The sequence below is a fragment of the Labrus mixtus genome, chromosome 16, assembly GCF_963584025.1.
Source record: "Labrus mixtus chromosome 16, fLabMix1.1, whole genome shotgun sequence".
NCBI classification, from domain to species: Eukaryota; Metazoa; Chordata; class Actinopteri; order Labriformes; family Labridae; genus Labrus; species Labrus mixtus.
The window spans coordinates 13,801,752-13,819,251 of NC_083627.1; the positions used below are offsets into that span (position 1 = coordinate 13,801,752).

The 17,500-nt window shown below is 47.4% G+C and overlaps 4 protein-coding genes across 4 annotated transcripts in view; 3 read left to right on the forward strand and 1 right to left on the reverse strand.

Annotated features, from left to right (window-relative positions):
• The window catches only part of dnai2b (dynein, axonemal, intermediate chain 2b), a 6,425-nt gene extending 4,985 nt beyond the window's left edge, over nucleotides 1-1,440 (reverse strand). Inside the window, exon 1 of the mRNA XM_061058844.1 lies at nucleotides 476-1,440. Coding sequence (XP_060914827.1) covers nucleotides 476-747 — 272 coding nt within the window. The 5' untranslated portion in view covers nucleotides 748-1,440. The remainder of the gene's footprint in view (nucleotides 1-475) is intronic.
• Nucleotides 1,441-1,509: 69 nt separating this feature from the next.
• LOC132990570 (endothelial zinc finger protein induced by tumor necrosis factor alpha-like) lies at nucleotides 1,510-4,014 on the forward strand. The gene is made up of 2 exons (XM_061058842.1): nucleotides 1,510-1,966; nucleotides 2,243-4,014. The coding sequence occupies exons 1-2, from the start codon at nucleotides 1,678-1,680 to the stop codon at nucleotides 3,832-3,834; spliced, it is 1,881 nt and encodes a 626-aa protein (XP_060914825.1). The 5' UTR covers nucleotides 1,510-1,677; the 3' UTR covers nucleotides 3,835-4,014.
• A 450-nt stretch (nucleotides 4,015-4,464) lies between these two features.
• On the forward strand, nucleotides 4,465-13,889 carry LOC132990569 (zinc finger protein 431-like). The gene is made up of 4 exons (XM_061058841.1): nucleotides 4,465-5,254; nucleotides 6,210-10,064; nucleotides 10,487-10,780; nucleotides 10,888-13,889. The coding sequence occupies exons 1-2, from the start codon at nucleotides 4,945-4,947 to the stop codon at nucleotides 8,300-8,302; spliced, it is 2,403 nt and encodes an 800-aa protein (XP_060914824.1). The 5' UTR covers nucleotides 4,465-4,944; the 3' UTR covers nucleotides 8,303-10,064; nucleotides 10,487-10,780; nucleotides 10,888-13,889.
• A 2,115-nt stretch (nucleotides 13,890-16,004) lies between these two features.
• The window catches only part of npr1a (natriuretic peptide receptor 1a), a 22,479-nt gene continuing 20,983 nt past the window's right edge, over nucleotides 16,005-17,500 (forward strand). The window contains exon 1 of the mRNA XM_061060160.1: nucleotides 16,005-16,309. The gene's annotated coding sequence lies outside the window, so the exon portion shown is untranslated. The remainder of the gene's footprint in view (nucleotides 16,310-17,500) is intronic.

Here is a 17,500-nt window from a genome sequence, read left to right on the forward strand (position 1 = left end):
TGTGTTAAGGGAAGTTTATGGTTGTTTACATTCCCATGTGTCCCTACGACATAGGTTTTTCAATCGTAAACAGCTAGAAGGGGAGTCTTTGCTTGACTACTCGCATGCTTTGATGGATTTAATGGACCAAATCACTAAAACTGGCGAGCAGGCGAGTGCTAAGTCACAGAAAGACCTTCGTGACCAATTTAGCGATGGTGTTAGAGACAGCAACCACAAATCAGTCAGAGTATGCAGAGCTAAGTGCCTAATCAAAGCCCAACTGTGTCAGTTAGAGTCACTGATGAAAGCACTTGGATCCTCACAATTGCTGTCAAGTAGTGACCCTCCTTCTAGATCTAGGAGAAATCTAGGCAGTAAGCCCATTTGCTTTAGGTGTGATCAGGAAGGGCATATAGCACGCTACTGCTACAAGGGGACCTTGCAAAGTCTGAGTACCCCACCGGGTACATACATATATATAACTTTAAAAAATACTGCGTTTGTAGCGATACCGCATGGCCGTTTGGCGAACTGCACCAGTAACCTGTTGCTCCCTCTCCCTCGTGTGCTCGTCATACTCACCTGGTGCTCGGACATGTCCAGGCAGGCCGGCAGGGCCTGGTCCCGGGGGTTTTTCTGGATGAAGTGCTGAGCGAGGCTCGGGTCCGGAGGAACGTCCACCAGTAGCTCGGCGGGCCGGTCAGAGAAGAGGCACTGCCGGCCGAACTCCGCGCGGCGCTTCGAGTAAACATGAACGATCTCCATCCCGAGAGAAACGCACTCCGAGCGGCTCTAAAACGAGCTAAACAAGGACTAAACCCGGGCTAGAACAGGGATTTAAAAAAAGGCTAATACGGGCTGATACACGGATTTACACACGGACTAAAACGAGTACTAAACACGGACTAAACACAGACTTAACCCGGGATAACACAGGGACTAAAACAAGGACTGTAACGGACTAAACACGGTTTCAAACTCACTCAAGGAGCTCGGTTTGATGTATCCTAGCAACGCCATGCCGCGGAAAGTGCATAGACTGGGAAAGTGTTCCGTATCCTAGCAACAGCGACATGATTTTTTTTCTGTAAACTTTATTGAAGAAACATAAACGAACATAACAAGTGGTGTTTGTTGAATCCTCAGACATATAGCATTCTTTACTACTATAATTCACTTTCTTTAAACGGATATGACGACATACAGTGAAATATATTAAAGTAGCAACATTAAAATAAGTTTTGTATGGGTGTATTATTGTGCTTAATACTTTTTTTTTTTTATAAATTACACTTCTTTATATACTGATGGATATCTGAACACATAACACTGATGTTTACATGAATACATCATAAATCTATATTTCACAGTAACACCAAGCCTTCTTATCTGTACAGAAGTTCAAAGACTTACTCTCATTTCATTTCGGAATCATATTATATTTATATACTTTTATATTTAAAAATTATATATATAGTTTTAAAAATATGAGATGAATAAATCTGAGTATGTCTGTACACCAGACACAGTTGTTGTCGTTCCGCCTCCCGCACAGCAGGGTTCGCTCTTCGTCCCTGCGCTTCGCTCCGCTGAAAGCGAACCGTCGTCGACGCGGAACTCGGTGTGTTTACGTCTCGTCCAGTCCGGTGTCCGTCCCCGCCGCTGGCTGTCTTTGTTGGCAGAAAAAGGAGCAGGATGTGTAGGCTGCAGCTGCTGCGGGTGTCGATCCGGGAGCGGATGAGCGCCGCCGCTGAAGCCTTCATGCTGCAGCTGGAAGAAGAAGAAGAAGGAGCGGCTGAGATACCGGCGCTGAGAACGCTGCTCACCGAGCGGCTAACGGTGGCCGCGGAGGAGATCGTCGATCTGTTTAAGGAAACCGTGGCGGAGTACGAAGAGCGCGTGGAGCGGTCAGAGCGGGAGATCTGCCGGCAGAGGAGGCTGCTCGATGCCGTGCTGAAGCCCGAAGTCAGGCTGCACAGAGCAGGTCAGTCTCTGCACTCAGGACTCGGAGGACCCGCGGCAACACACAAACACACACACACTCACACTCTCTGCTCTGCTCTAAAATGAATCGATGCAGTCTCAGTCATTTTCTCAGTCATTTTAATGACTGACAGAAACAGAAAGCACCGAAGCTTCAAAGATAGAGAGAGAGATTAATTGTGTTTTTGCTTTGGCAACATGTTTGACTCAAACGTCATGAGAGAGAGGGTCTTCAGGTGTGTCAGTGTTCTTAAGGTGATGTTGTTTTTCTCATCAGACTCTCTGCACTCAGAGATCATTAACCACAGAGACCTGGAGCCCCTGGCGGATGCTGCAGACCTGAACCAATCAGAACCTGAAGAAGTTGACAGCCCCGCCTCCTGCTCAAGGCCTCGTGGCTCCTCCTCACCCTCCCTCCACCAGCCCTCCTCGCCCTCCTCACCCTCCCTCCACCAGCCCTCCTCGCCCTCTTCACCCTCCTTCCACCAGCCCTCCTCCCCCAGCAGCTCAGCGGCACACAGTGAGGGGGATCCAGACAGCGACTGGACCAGACAGAGCCGAACTCTGAGGTCACCTAGGAAAAAGAGGAAGAGAGGCCGGCCGCCGCTGGCCGGCAGAAACAAACCGCCGCTCGCAGTCACAAACAAACGGAAGCGGTCAGCACCCACTCAACGTTTTAACTGTCAGGTGTGTGGCCGCACTCTGCAGGGTAAAGGCTACCTCCTCAAACACGTTCTGCAGGTCTGCGCCCAGGACAAAGACTGCCGCTGCGGCTTCTGTGGCGAGTGTTTAGACTCCGCCTCCAACCTTGCCAGTCACCTACAGATGCACCAGGTGAAAAGTAAAACCTGCTCCTTCTGCGGGAAAACCTTCAATTCCATTCTGGCACAGGAGCTGCATGTGCGACTGCACACCGGAGAGAAACCGTACACATGCGACGTCTGCGGCAAAAAGTTCAGTCAAAGGGGAAACCTGTCGTCACACATGCGCGTACACACCGAAGAGAAACAGTTCAAGTGTACTGAGTGCAGCCGCGCCTTCTGCCACATGTCGTCTCTGGAGCGACACCTGCAGGAGCACCGGGAGGAGCAGGGACTGCACACCTGTGGTGTCTGCGGGAAGGAGTTCATGAAGGCGCACGGCCTGCAGCGACACGTGGCCAAACATGAGAAGGAACGCGAAGATAAACCTAAGAGGCTGCGCAGCTCAGAGCCGAGACACATCTGCAAAGTTTGCGGGGACGTCTTTCAAAGGAGGTCTTACTTGGTGACACATGTGGAGACTCACCTGCAGGACCCAGACTGTCGTTGTGGACTCTGTGGACACCAGTACGAGTCCCCCGCCAGTCTTTCTGCTCACCTGAATTCGCACCGCGATTTCAGCAACACGTGTCACATCTGTGGGAAGAACTTCCCTGCTCACTCTGCTCTGGAGTTACACTTAAGGGTCCACTCAGGAGAGAAACCCTTCATCTGCAGCTTCTGTGGGAAAGCCTTCAACCAAAGCGGCAACCTAAAGATGCACCTGAAGATCCACACGGGGGAGCGGGCGTTCTCCTGCAGCCTCTGTGGGAAGGGCTTCACTCAGAAAAATACTCTGGACACACACGTCCGCTTCCACAACAAAGAGAGACGCTTCCTGTGCCAGGTGTGCGGAAAGGGCTTCATGCAGGACGTGGACCTGAAGAGACACATCCTGATCCACACCGGAGAGAAACCATACAGCTGCACAGTCTGTGGAAAGACTTTCCAGGCCAAACGCTCGCTCAACGGACACCTAAAGGTCCACGTCATGACTGGGTCCGGGCCAGATCAGAGCTCAGAGCAGCAGAGGACAGACACTTTCTACTCGGGCTTCATTCAGCTGTAGGGGCGGGGCTTAACGTTGACTCTGTGTTTGCATGTTTCCGGTTAGAGAGGAAGGACTAACCTGTTGGTTTAACTGACAATACAGTTAATAACAGAACCATCTGCCGGAGTTCTGACCCTCTTCAGCTTCATCATTTCATCTGTTCGTCGGTGCTGTCCAATAAAGTTTAAATCAAAATGAGTCGAATGTTGTTACCATAACTTTTACATTTAAGATCCGTTGTGTTGTTTTAGTGAATCAAATTTGGAACCTTGACGTCATCTCAGCTGTGAGCTTGTTGTTACACGTGTTATAAAAGGACACGTCTGTTATTTCAATGATCACTCGTATTAAAAAGTAATGAAGAATTAAAAACTTCACAGCATTAGTCAGATTTCATCCAAAAGTGAGCACTGTCCAAATTGCACAAATACAAAATGTTGCCACCACATTTGCACAATTAAGAGAGTGTGCAGGCATCCAGCCAATTATTATCCCTGCTGTTCGGGGTCACGGGCTGGAGCCGACAGGCAGGTTACACCTGGACTGGAAGCCAGTCAGTCACAGGCCTGACATATAGAGACAGATGTAGAGAGTCTGGTTTCTAAACTCTTCTTTCAAATGTGTGTTTTACTGCATTAGACCCCTAAAGGCAGCGGACGGAAATTTGCTAATTTTGCAATGACTGTAGGAAACCTCCGTAAGGGGTTCCCATCTGCCAGAACTCACTCTTGTTGCCCTGCTTAACGCTGGTTTAAGGCCTCCCCTATTGATTTTTTGCCTAGGGCCCCAACAGATTCTAGATCCCCACTGCCTTCTGGTTCAAAAGATACTGTGCAGAACATTTCAACAGGATGTAGAGACGTCTGTCTAGTACTTAAAAATGTTTATGTCTCTGACCTTAGACTGTATACTATGTCATGATTATTATTATTGTTATTTACAGTCTATGTCTCTGACAGACAGCAGATGTCGAGACACTAGTATCTGTGGTGTCTGTAGCAGAAGGGTCCTCCCGTCCTGAAGGGGGCGGCTCTGGCTCTGACCCCCCTCTCAGCGTGGTCTCGTTGACCCGGAACGGGCCGGTCTGTTTTCACTGGTGTTGGCCGATGTACGGGCTCTTGTCCCGGGATGTCTCTTTCTGTAGCCCCTACGCGCTGCGGGCTACGGGCCCTGACGCAGGCGGTGTCGGAGCAGCTGTCCCGGGCCGGGTCGGAGATCTTGACGATGCTGAAGAAGCGGAGCGGCGGCTCGCGGGGCTCCGGGTGCCGCCGCCAGCTGCACGTCCTGCGGCTGCTGCTTACTGAACGGCTCGCGGCGGCGGCAGAGCTGATCGTAGGACTGCTGCAGCGGGAGGTGGAGGAGAACCGGCGGCGCCTGGAGCGGCAGAGCCGGATGCTGGAGGCTGTGCTGAGCCCGGAGGTCCGACTGACTCGGACAGGTGAGATGTGCTGCTCGGGTGGTCCAAGTTTCTGAGAAATCGTTCTTCCGACTTCAGTGTGTTCACGTGATTTCAGTTCAGAAAGTCTGAACGTTGAAACAGCAGCAACAAACAGCGTTGATGCTACGAGGACGATCATCGAAATGTAACTGTTAAAAGAGATACTTGAGCAAAAAGTTGATGCAATACGTGAATGACAAAACCAAACATATTTTGCCCCTCATGTGATGACGATTCTGACGTCAAGCTGGGAAGTCAGGCACCTAATTCTTTTCCGAGTTTCCGAGTTGTTGTTCATGAGCATTTTACAACTCGGAAATTCGTTTTTCCGATGTGTCCGACACCACATGCACACAACGATTAACTGAGTAAGTGAAAGCCAATCACAGCAGCTGTTATTGATTATCAGCCTACAGACATCAGGTGCATTGATCTGTGGATGAGTCCATATCTCCTGTACTCCTCCGACACACTGTCTACATTCAACTCTGAAATGTTTGGACAGGAGGAAGAGCTGGAGAGGAGCGAGGGAAACCAGGGCATTTACAGCAGCGTGTTATGTACACGTCCACAAACTGTGAACAGAAGAGATAAGGAGGCGAAGGTGCGGAATGAAAGCAAACAGCTGTTACCAGGCAACCTGCAAGATATATAATGAAACTGTTAGCAACGGCAATCAAAGCTGCTGAGTGAGTGAAATAGAAAACACACAGACATTACATGATGCAAAAGTTATGAGTCTCTAACAAAGTCTTAAATTAGATTATTCAAAGACTGCAGGAGGCCTGAAACATAACTGATACCAAACTGAATCCCTGTGATGTCACAGCGGCATGTTGTCATCATAAATAAAGAGTGTTAATTAGAGTGTTCATCCGGATTAATCAGTGAAAGTCAGGACACGCATCACTGTTGACTTTTCTCTTTCCTGTTTCATAATCATTTTTCCGTCTAGATTCCATCGGCACGTTCACTCTGAGGACATCCAGCGCTGACAAAAAGCCCCTGCTGTATTCTGAGGGTAAACCCGCTGACCTCTTCACAGCCCCGCTTAGCTCCGCCCCCTCAGACACCTCAGCAGCGGAGAGCGATGACGACTGGAGGGGAAGCGACAACTCGTACAGCAACACAGAATCAGCGGACTCAAAGACAGACGCAGGGCGGCGCTCTAATGCTCGCAGACAGCAGGGGGCATCATCTGACCAGACGGCGGCTCATCGCTGTGTCGTCTGTGGAAAAAGTTTCCGTCACAGGGGATATCTGACGAAACACGTGGAGACACACTCAGACCAGCGTGTTTGTGGAGGACAGATCCAGTCCTCAGACTGTCTGGTGGACCGTCTCAGGTCTCACAGGGACGCCACTAGAGGGAGCAGGGCCTGTGGGATCTGCAGTAAAACGTTTCAAAACATGGAGACTCACATGCGGAGTCACACTGGAGAGAAACCTTACAGCTGCTCTGTCTGCAGGAAGAGCTTCCCCCGTGCAGGAGCCCTCAGGAGACATAGGAAGATCCACAGCAGGAAGTCGAACAAGGTCTGCCCGGTCTGTGGACTTACCATCAGCACAGACCAGCTGCTGCAGGACCACCTGAAGACCCACCAGGACGAGGACAGAGAGCAGAGACCGGACGAGGAGGACGGTCAATCAATGACAGACAGTAGGCAGGACTCTGGGCTGAAGCGGCCTCAGGGGTCTTGGTCCTGCAGGGTCTGTGGGGACTGGTTCCACAGCCAAGGTTTCCTAAGGAAACACGGCGAGACGCACTGCAGAGATGCTCAGAGCGTCTGCGGCGTCTGTGGACAGCAGCTGAACTCACCTGAGGCTCTGCAGACTCACCTGCAGTCCCACAGAGAGACTGGGGGGACCTGCTCTGTCTGCAGGAGGACTTTCCAGAACCTGCAGACCCACATGAGGACCCACACAGGGTTCAAACCGTACCGCTGCTCCGTATGTGACAAACGCTTCCCCCGAGTGGGGGCGCTGAGGAGGCACAGGAAGATCCACGGCGGGGAGCAGCTCTGTGGGCGGAGCTTCACAGAGACTCACTCCAAGGAGATACACAATGAGGAGTACGCAGAGTCGGACCCTCAGAGTCTTAAGTCTCAGACTGAGGACAGTCTGATTGAAGGAGAAGACACAGAGACGCCTCAGACGAGTCACTGCTGCAGAGTGTGCAGCGAGACGTTTCAGAGTGACGGCGGTCTGAGGAAACATGTGAAGACTCACTCATCAGAGTCTGCGTGTGGAATCTGTGGACAGACTTTACCCCCATCAGAGACCCTCATAGACCACCTTCAAGTCCACAGAGACGCCGCTAAGATCTGTCATGTCTGTGGTAAATCCTTTCAAAACATTGACACTCACATGCGGAGCCACACGGGGGTCAAACCATACGTCTGCGGCGTCTGCGGTAAGTCCTTCCCACGGCCCGGAGCCCTGCGGCGCCACAGAAGGATCCACAGCGGGGAGCGACCTTACATCTGCGAGTTCTGCGGGAAGACGTTCATGGACAACGGAGCTCTGAGCACACACATCAGGAAACACACCGGCGACAAACCTACCCACCGAGTCTCCTGCCAGACCTGCGGGAAGAGCCTGGCGTCTGTCCATGTCCTGGAGGTCCACAAGAGGATCCACACAGGAGATAAACCGTTCCAGTGTCTGGTCTGCGGGAACACCTTCAGGCAGGTGGGGGGGCTGAATGCCCACATGATGACCCACAGTGGCGAGAAACCGTACAGCTGCAGCCTCTGCGGGAAGAGCTTCAGCACCAAAGGGTACCTGCAGATACACCTGCGCTTCCACAGGAAGGAGTGTGCCTTCAGCTGCAGCCTGTGCTCCAAGGCCTTTGTCACCAAGAACGACCTGAAGAAACACCTGCTGACTCACAGCGGGGAGAAACCCTACGGCTGCTCCATCTGTGGGAAGCGCTACCAGGAGAAACGCTCCAGAGACATCCACATGAAGGTTCACCTGGACGTCCATACTGACAAGGACCCTATCAGGAGGCACGACGGTCTGCAGCCAGACTTTATCCAGCTGTAGAGTCCAAAAAAGGGAGTAATGACTTTCAAAACATCTTCAGCTTCATATTTAGCTGGAAATAGCACAAAGACAACAAGTCAAATGTTGAAACTGAGATATTTATTGCGACAAATGATATGTCATGTTTACGGCTCTGTAACATCACACTTTCTTTTCACGACACTGTAAGTGTTTGTGACCTGAGGAGACCAGTTACTTTTATTTTGAAGGTTGACCCTTTTTACTAAATATGTATGATTTCAGTTGTCTGACTTCAGGTCTCTAATGCTGCAAATATTTGTAATGGGTGACGAGTCCGGACTGCAGGGAGGTCAGTTAACCACCTGGACTCTTACTGTAATGCCGTGCTGCTGTAACACGAGCACAATGTTTGACGCTGAGTTGATAAAAATGGCCTTCCTTAAAAAAAAGTCTGTTTGGCTGCACATGTTGCTCCTAAACCTTTTTACATGCTTCATAGGGCTGTCAAAAAATGAAATGTTTAATCGCGATCAATCTAAAAAAAAATTGACAGCATGTTTGAAATTCCATTATTTTGCATATAAAAATAAAATTATTATGCTTTTATTTTGAATGTTTGTACTGCGTTAAACTGAGAGTACTTCACTTGCTGTGTGTGCGCTCACAGTGCCAATGCATTTCCGTTACTCATGTCTGATTGGTTTCCACGGTCATGTGACCCGGAAACCAGACCTGTCTGCTCAATAATGACAGTAAACATCAGGAAACTGCAGCAGAGAAGCAGTGAGTGACGTCAACTTACATTTACTAGTTTATAAAGTACTCGACACCACGTGACTAGGATCGAGACGACCCTCCCGGTACACCGGCTCCTCCTGTCCTCCTCTGGGACGGTGTTCAGTACGGACATGTTGAAGCTCCACACTCTAAGGATGTTCGTGGACCAGCGGCTCTCCGCCGCCACCGATGACATCCTCCGCCATTTTGCCTCAGTGATCTCCGAGTATGAGCGCGAGGTGTTCCGATTAAGAGAAGAGATCGACCGACAGAAGAGGGGACGGATGGAGGCTGCGGGACGACCCGAGGACGAACCGGAGGATGAAGCCGCCGGTCAGTGAGACTGCTGTTTGTTGGTTTGAGAAATAAATATAAATATTTAGATTGTGACGTAGCGGCTTTCCCCGCCAGATGGCGCTGTTGTTTTAGGAACTGGGAACAGTCAAGCTGTTACCATAGTAACAGTCGGTAGTCATGTTAGAAGGGTGAACTAGTGACCTTCAGGACAAACAGTAAACAAACAAACAAACAAACTGGGAGATAATGGACAGGTTACCATAGCAACAGTAAGAAAACAGATAAAATAATTTTCGCTAATACAAAGTAGATAATTGGAGTAAATTGTCTGCATTGACTTCCTGCCTGTTCATTAAATGTTTTTCAAAGACTCCATTTGATCTTCACTGCTCCCTCGCTGCCTTGCTGCCTCTGCCTCTGTGTGTTGTTTAGTGTTTGACCTCAAATGACTGTTTACAACAACACAAACTAACAGCCGAGGCCACATTGAAGTAAGGGAACTAAAGGTGTTTTCAATATTTCCATCTTGCATTAGCAGATTGCTGTTATACACCAGTTCATTCTGAGCGAGTGATCTGATTGGATAAGAGCTCATCCATAGAGCATTTCTGTTCTTTTAAAGTGCATCCTTGCTTCCTTCACTTTTGTCCTCGTCCCTCCCACCAGAGAGGCATCGAGGAGATACGTTTCTGTGAAGATAACGGCATCAGCGTCAGTTTGGGTTAGGGTTAGTTTCAGCCTTTCTGCTTTATTATGAAATGATGAATGAATTCTTGATGATCTGATGGTGAAGTTTCATGATGTCTCAGGAACTTTGGAAATTATTTTTCATTTTCAGAACGAGAACTGAACTGACTCTCATTAAGCCTTTTTTGAAACGTTTATAACTTCATACTAAATATTATTTTGGTTATACACTCAGTGCACATTTAATGTAAACAGCAACAATAAGAGAAGTTGAGATATGTGCAGGAGAGGTATATAACTCGACCGGTCTTATTGGACGACCTGAAAAAAATCAATAAAATAAAATCAGATAGAATAAACATAATAAAATAAAAGGTAAAGTTATAACAAAATAAAGAGTTTCAGCTCTGAGACTTGTTCTGCTCTCTGGGATGTCACCATCTTCCTGTGTCTGTCTCTCAGGTGTTTTCATAACAGAAGAAGAAGAGCAGGCGAGGGGGCAGAGCTTCAGTCCACTCATTAAACAGGAAGGGGGCAGAGCTTCAGGACCAGACGGGACTGTCATCACACCCATGCAGAGTCTTGATTGGCTGAGGTTGAGACTTGACACAGTCCAGAACCCTTTGTCCAATCAGACACAGTCTGTGGTTGTCGGTGGTGACGTCGGACTTAATCCCGTTTTTAACACACAGGAAATGTTGGTTGTCAAGCAGGAACTTGATGAGGGTCTGGAGGCCTCACTCAGAGCAGACACCGGTGAGTACACTAGGGGGTTCTGGGTCTCACACCATGTCCTAAGTTGGCGCCTTAAGGTCAACGCAGCGCATCGGTTGGACTAAGATTGCTGTTTTTCTTTCCTCCAGGTGAAGAAGAGAAGCAAGAGAGGGCGCAGGGCTCTTATCTGAACATCACAGATGAAGGGGGCGGGGCTTCAGGACCAGGGGAGTTGATGACCAGGTTCACACAGAGTCCTGATTGGCAGATGGAGAGCTACAAGGACAAGGCAAGTCCTTTATCCAGTCACATCCAGTCCCTTAGGTCCCCCCCACACATGAAACCAGAACCCGGAGAGACAGACCTACCCGAAGACCTCAACCAGGACTCTGTTAGCCATTCAGAATCCACTACAGAGGACAGTGATGAGGCGCCGCTGGAACCAGGTGTACACAGGACTCTGGGAGCGTGGACTGGGCCTCCTGTGGAACAGGAGCTGCTGGTCTGCAGGGGCTGTGACCGACAGTTTAGCTCAAAGCAAACTCTGAAAAAACACGTCAGACGAAACCTGTCACAGGACCAGGACCTGATGTCCTGCAGCCTCCGCAGACAGCAGGTCCCCTTCCAAAAACCTGACAAGTCCTTCACCTGCAGACTCTGCAGAATGTCCTTCAACACGCTGGGGATTTTGGTTCGACACACTGAAAACCACTGTAAGGAACCCGAGAGCCGTTGTGGGGTCTGTGGGGACTGTCTCGAGTCCACCAAAACCCTGAGAGATCACCTGCGCTCTCACAAAGAGCTGGGGTGCACCTGCGACGTGTGTGGGATTAAATGTAGCTCCATCAGAAGAATGGAGATCCACAAGCGGGTCCACACTGGAGAGAAACCATACCAATGTGAGGTCTGCAGCAAAGACTTTGCTAGGAAAGAAAGTCTGGAGAGACACCTGAAGGTCCACAGAGGGGGCAGACTGCATACCTGTGGACTATGCAGGAAGGCCTTTACCAGGAGGGAGGATCTGTTCCTCCACCTGATGACTTTTCACCCAGATCTACCTGTAGGAAGTGAGTGGACCACATGTTAAGTTTCTGGCATCCTCAAGTCTTTTGTGCCATCTTCTCCCTGCACACCAACAGCTGCACTTCCAATCACCAGTCCATCAAGCTCCTCAAGTTCAAGGATGACACCTTCCTCATTGGACTCATCTCTGGTGGGGATGAGTCCACCAACATGCGAGAGGAGGACCACATGAGAACAACTTAGAGCCTAATGCTCTATAGACGGTGGAGATGAGTTGACCTGTACACCACCTGGACTCTGAGGCCACCTATATTCCTCCTTAGCATTAACGATGCCCTGGCTCTACCCCCCACCCCCCTCGGCACAGACTTCCTCCAGCCCCCCAGTCAGAGAGCATCACTAGAAGTCCTGTGTTAAATTAACGCACACTTTAAGAATCCTTCAGTCATCCTGAAAAATTGACATATCTGCACACTATACAGCCAGTACACACCTCCTACAATGTAGTTTGTGAATTTTGTTTCTTTTTATATTTATGATTTGTACCTTATTTTTGATTTTTTTTTATTAAGATTTTTTTGGACTTTTTTGTGCCTTTACTGTAAAGATAGAACATTGGATATAGAGTCAGAAATCAGGGCGAGAGACATGCAGACAGGTCGGATTCAAACCCATGTCACTTGCCTGGTTTATACCTTATTTTGATATTTTAATCTTTCTCTATATAAGTCCCTTGACAGAAGGAGAACTGCTGTTTTATAGCCTTTTACTTCTTTATTCTACTTACTTGGCAAGGAAACACAATTCTGATTCTCGGCAGCGTAGACTAATGGGAGCGTCACCTCTGTGGTGGGGAAAGAACCGGAGCTGGAGTTGGAGAGCTATCAGATAGATATAGTTGGGCTCATGTCCACTCAGCTCACAGAGGGGCTGCACTCTCTCCTTCAGAGGCTCTCAGGGTGAAATGTGTCGGGCGGGTGTGGGAATACTCCATAGCCCCCTCTAATCATGTACCCAGAACACTTGTCCTGAACTTGTTCCTCATTTAGATGAGCATTAGGGTTTGTTGATCGTTCAAAAGCCTCAGGTTTATTCTCTAGGTTTTTATTTCTTAATATAACGACAACGTGTCAAACTGTTGTTCTTCTTCAGGTGTGTCAGGTGACTCACCTAACCCTGACCCTCAGAGACCGGAGGAACACTTGGTACGCTGTAAATGGTTAATGGACTGTCCTTTAAAGTCCTTTACTAGTCATCTGCCCTCTCAGAGGTCTTTGTTACCACATGTCACATTCACACATGGCAGAGGCTGCTGTTTAAAGTAGCCATCAGGATGAACTCATCCATTCACTGATCTTAACGCCATCAGGAATCATTTACACTTCAGTGTCTTGCCCAAGGACATTCCAACGTGACTACAGGAACTGGGAATCAAACCTCCAACCTTCTGATTGAGAGACGACCTGCTCTACCACTGAGCCACAACCGCCCCTTAGAACATCACAAACACATCTTTGGACTGTCATCATCAGTCGCTCTGACTGACACCTCTGTGGTTCCCCCACAGATCCCACCTCCTCAGCTGCTGATTGGCCCACTGAGTTAGAATAGAAGCGTCTGGTTCTGTTTGTTGACATTATGAACACAGACGGCGCTCAGCTGGACACTCTGTGCTGCGTTTATGTGCAACATTTACCGTCAGACACAAGAAACATGCAAGGGCTTTTATTAACAGGACAGTGGGAGTGTGTGTGTGTGTGTGTGTGTGTGTGTGTGTGTGTGTGTGTGTGTGTGTGTGTGTGAGATCATTTCCAGGAAGAGGTACAGAGAGGGCAGCAACGTGTGTCTTTGTGTGTGTGTGTGAGTAACTAAGTGACTTCCTGGTCCACCGGGTGTATCCTGTTAAAACACACTCAGAGGGTCGAGTGTGTGTTCATTAACTTTATGAACAACACACACACACACGCTGCCACCACAAAGCCTGCCTGGGGAGATGTTGGAATCTAAACATGAGAAAAGTTCTGATTTAACAGACTGAGTGAAGCTGAATGTAAACTTTATTTATAACATTGTCAGTTTTTTATGTACAGGTTCATTGTGAACATTAAATTCTCAAACATAAACTGTGCTCACATCAATCTGTTTGATCTCCATGAGACTGTATGCTTCTGTAAGCACTTAGCTGTGAGCGCTCACACTCATCTCTTATAAATAAAGTGTAGTTTCAAAAAATAACAAATCGTATCATTTTAAAATGTGTGCTATCTAAAAGCACTGAAGGAGTCAAATGTTGTCGACTTTAATGTAACTCTTTTAACGGCTTATAGTGTCAGTGTGGTTATAGTCATATCTCAGGCTGTGGGGGAGGAGCCTAATGTGAGTTCATGGGGCCCAGATTAATCCTGGAGATGCCCCTGGGATCAGTCCTACCTGTTCACACTCAGGGTGAGTTAGCATTCTAAAGCTAGCGAGCTAGTTACACAGAGAAAGGCAGTTTGATAACGCTATGGATCCTGCAGACATTACAAGGGGGGACATTTACGCCTGTTAGGCCATTTAGAATGCTGCAATCTTACACCAATATGTACGTGGCTGGGAAGTGCAGAGCAAGTGGGAAACACTTTTACAAAAATTTGAGACAAATTTACATTTTGAAAAACATTTCTACATTTTATAAAAAAATTACAAAACCAAAACACTTTTACCAAGTAAAAAATGACAAGACGTGAAACACTTTTAAAATCGCTGAGACACATTTACAAGTGGCAGAACACTTTACAAGTCCCAAAACAAATTTACAAACTACAGATTCTTGACAGAATGGGAATGTACCAAATGCAGGAAGTGACCCGGAAGTGATTGAGTGAGGGGTCATTTTGTTTGTTTTTGATGAAAGACTTGAAGGACTGTGTTATGGAGTGATACGGAGTTTGTGGTGACAGAAAGATGTTTTTCCAGTTTAGTGGAACTCATTTGAGCCAGATTAGTCAGTTTTGCTTTTTGTGTGGACGGTCTCTCAAACTCTTGAAGTATTCAGCATCTCAGAGGTCTGCAAATAACTCCATCCAGAACTGAGACCTATAGATATTAATATATAATCTTATGTATATACATATATGACTAACATACAAATTAATTAATTTAATTTATCACTTCTGGGTCACTTCCTGCATTTGGTACATTCCCATTCTGTCAAGAATCTGTAGTTTGTAAATTTGTTTTGGGACTTGTAAAGTGTTCTGCCACTTGTAAATGTGTCTCAGCAATTGTAAAAGTATTTCACATCTTGTAATTTTGTTTTATAAAATGTAAAAATGCTTTTCAAAATGTAAATATGATTTTGTAATTTTGCTTTGCACTTCCCAGCCAATGCAAATATCTCACCAATATTACACCAAAATCTCACCAATGACACCAATATCTCACCAATGACACACCAATATCTCACCAATATTATACCAATGTTACACCAATCTTATACCAATGTTACTCTTATCTCACCAATCTTACACCAATGTTACACCAATATCTCACACCAATCCTACACCAATTTTACACCAATATTATGGATGCAATCTGTCCTACAAAGGCTGTGAAACTTGGTTATAGTGCTGTTGCTGGGCCCCAGTCTTTAAAGATGAGGATGACTCTTCTTCCTCATCGCCGGCAGCATCAGTGATGAAGGTGAGACGTTCAGGTGATTTTGGGGAGAAGCTAACACAGCTGTTGTTGTATTTTCAGAACCCTCCGTCCCCAGCCACCAGGGGGCTCCACACAGACCGAAGAGCTGCTGCTTGTTTTATGACTAAAATGATTAAAGTAGTATTCTAATTCAGATTCAGATCTACCAAACCTCTGGGTGTTTTTACTCACTCTAACATCATGTTAACACACTGCGGCACCTGAACACATCACACACACACACACACACACACACACACACACACACACACACACACACACACACACACACACACGCTGCATCTGAACAGAACACACACTGACAGCTGATCAATAATCAATCAACTATCTGATCGATCGACCATAAAAAACGGTTTTAATTAATCAGAATGTCTTTGCTTCTGCTTTAAATCAGTGTGTGTGTGTGTGTGTGTGTGTGTGTGTGTGTGTGTGTGTGTCATCAGGGTAATTGAATCTTCCCTTCACAGTCTCTCGGGGGACAGATCTGCGCACAAGCACAAGCACACCATAATGTGCCTCCGTGCCAACCTCCCACTACCCCCGGTACGTGCATGTGAGCGCGTGTCCGCCGCAGAGTGTCAGTGAGCGGAGTCTCAGACCGGAGCTAAGACCAGGATCACACTCGGACCCGGTTTAAGGACTGGTGTAACGTGAACGGATTCCGGTGCCCGTGTGCAGTTTGACTTCTTTTCTTCTTTTTCTTTTCGGTACTTTGAAATCCTCCGCGCTTCTTTTTCCTCTTCTTCTTCTTCTTCTTCTTCTTCGTCTTCTTCTTCTTCTTCTTCTTTCGTTTCTGCTTCCTTCTTCGCCCCGACGTGGAGCTGCAGAAGGCGGAATGAAGAGCAGGTAAACAACATGATTTACCTTTACTGTGATTGACAGTTGTGTCATCATCAGAGAACAAACAGGAAACATAAAGAGTCAATAGAAGTTTGTGTGGCTGTTCTCCGGTCTGTTCACTCCTCTCTCTCTCTCTCTCTATCTCTCTCTCTCTCTCTCAACATGTTACTGGGATTATTTGTGCATTCAAACTATGACATGTATTGATCCTTTAATGGTCCATCGGTCTGAGCTCCTGTTTCTGAAGGTGTGATTAATGTTTTAATCGGAAACATATTAAACCAATCCAGAACGTTCATACAAGTGACACACAACAACCTTTTTTTCGGGATGCCTCCCCCCCCCCCCCCCCCAGTTTGTAATTCAGAAAAGCTGAGCCTCCCCAGGTCCCCCAAGAAATGTTTTCATTGTAAATATTGGTTGGGAACCAATGTTCTAACTGACCTCCAGCCTTTCTGTCATAACTCCTCATATAAAAACATAACCTCCAAAAAATGCAGAACTATTTTTATCATAAAACAATTAAGGAATGGGAACAAAAATATACTGACAGTAATTCCGTAAAAGAGAAATTAAAAACAACTACCAAAAAACCCGGCCAATAAATCAACATGAAAACAAGTAGTTATAAACCTGTCCCTGCTCGGTGATACATGAGAGCTTAATGTGATCACAGTGACTCTCAGGACAACGTTTTTATCTGACAGCAAAAAAAACACCTGAGAGGAGACAGGCAACAGCTTCATGAGACAATAATACTGTAAGAGCCTCACAGCTGTTACAGCCGTCAGTGTTACAGCCGTCAGTGTTACAGCGTTACAGCCGTCAGTGTTACAGTCGTCAGTGTTACAGCTGTCAGTGTTACAGTGTTACAGCAGTCAGTGCTACAGCAGTCAGTGTTACAGCAGTCAGTGTTACAGCTGTCAGTGTTAAAGCCGTCAGTGTTACAGTGGTACAGCAGTCAGTGTTACAGCCGTCAGTGTTACAACCGTCAGTGTTACAGTGGTACAGCAGTCAGTGTTACAGTGTTACAGCTGTCAGTGTTACAGCCGTCAGTGTTACAGTGGTACAGCAGTCAGTGTTACAGCCGTCAGTGTTACAGTGTTACAGCTGTCAGTGTTACAGCTGTCAGTGTTACAGTGGTACAGCAGTCAGTGTTACAGTGTTACAGCCGTCAGTGTTACAGCCGTCAGTGTT

Bases quoted from the DNA above. Each gene is read 5' to 3' on its own strand.
- LOC132990570 (XM_061058842.1), top strand. From the start codon at position 1,678: ATGTGTAGGCTGCAGCTGCTGCGGGTGTCGATCCGGGAGCGGATGAGC. The intron at 1,967-2,242 runs GTCAGTCTCTGC...TTTTCTCATCAG, and splicing joins AGTCAGGCTGCACAGAGCAG to ACTCTCTGCACTCAGAGATC.
- LOC132990569 (XM_061058841.1), top strand. From the start codon at position 4,945: ATGTCTCTTTCTGTAGCCCCTACGCGCTGCGGGCTACGGGCCCTGACG. The intron at 5,255-6,209 runs GTGAGATGTGCT...TTTTCCGTCTAG, and splicing joins GGTCCGACTGACTCGGACAG to ATTCCATCGGCACGTTCACT.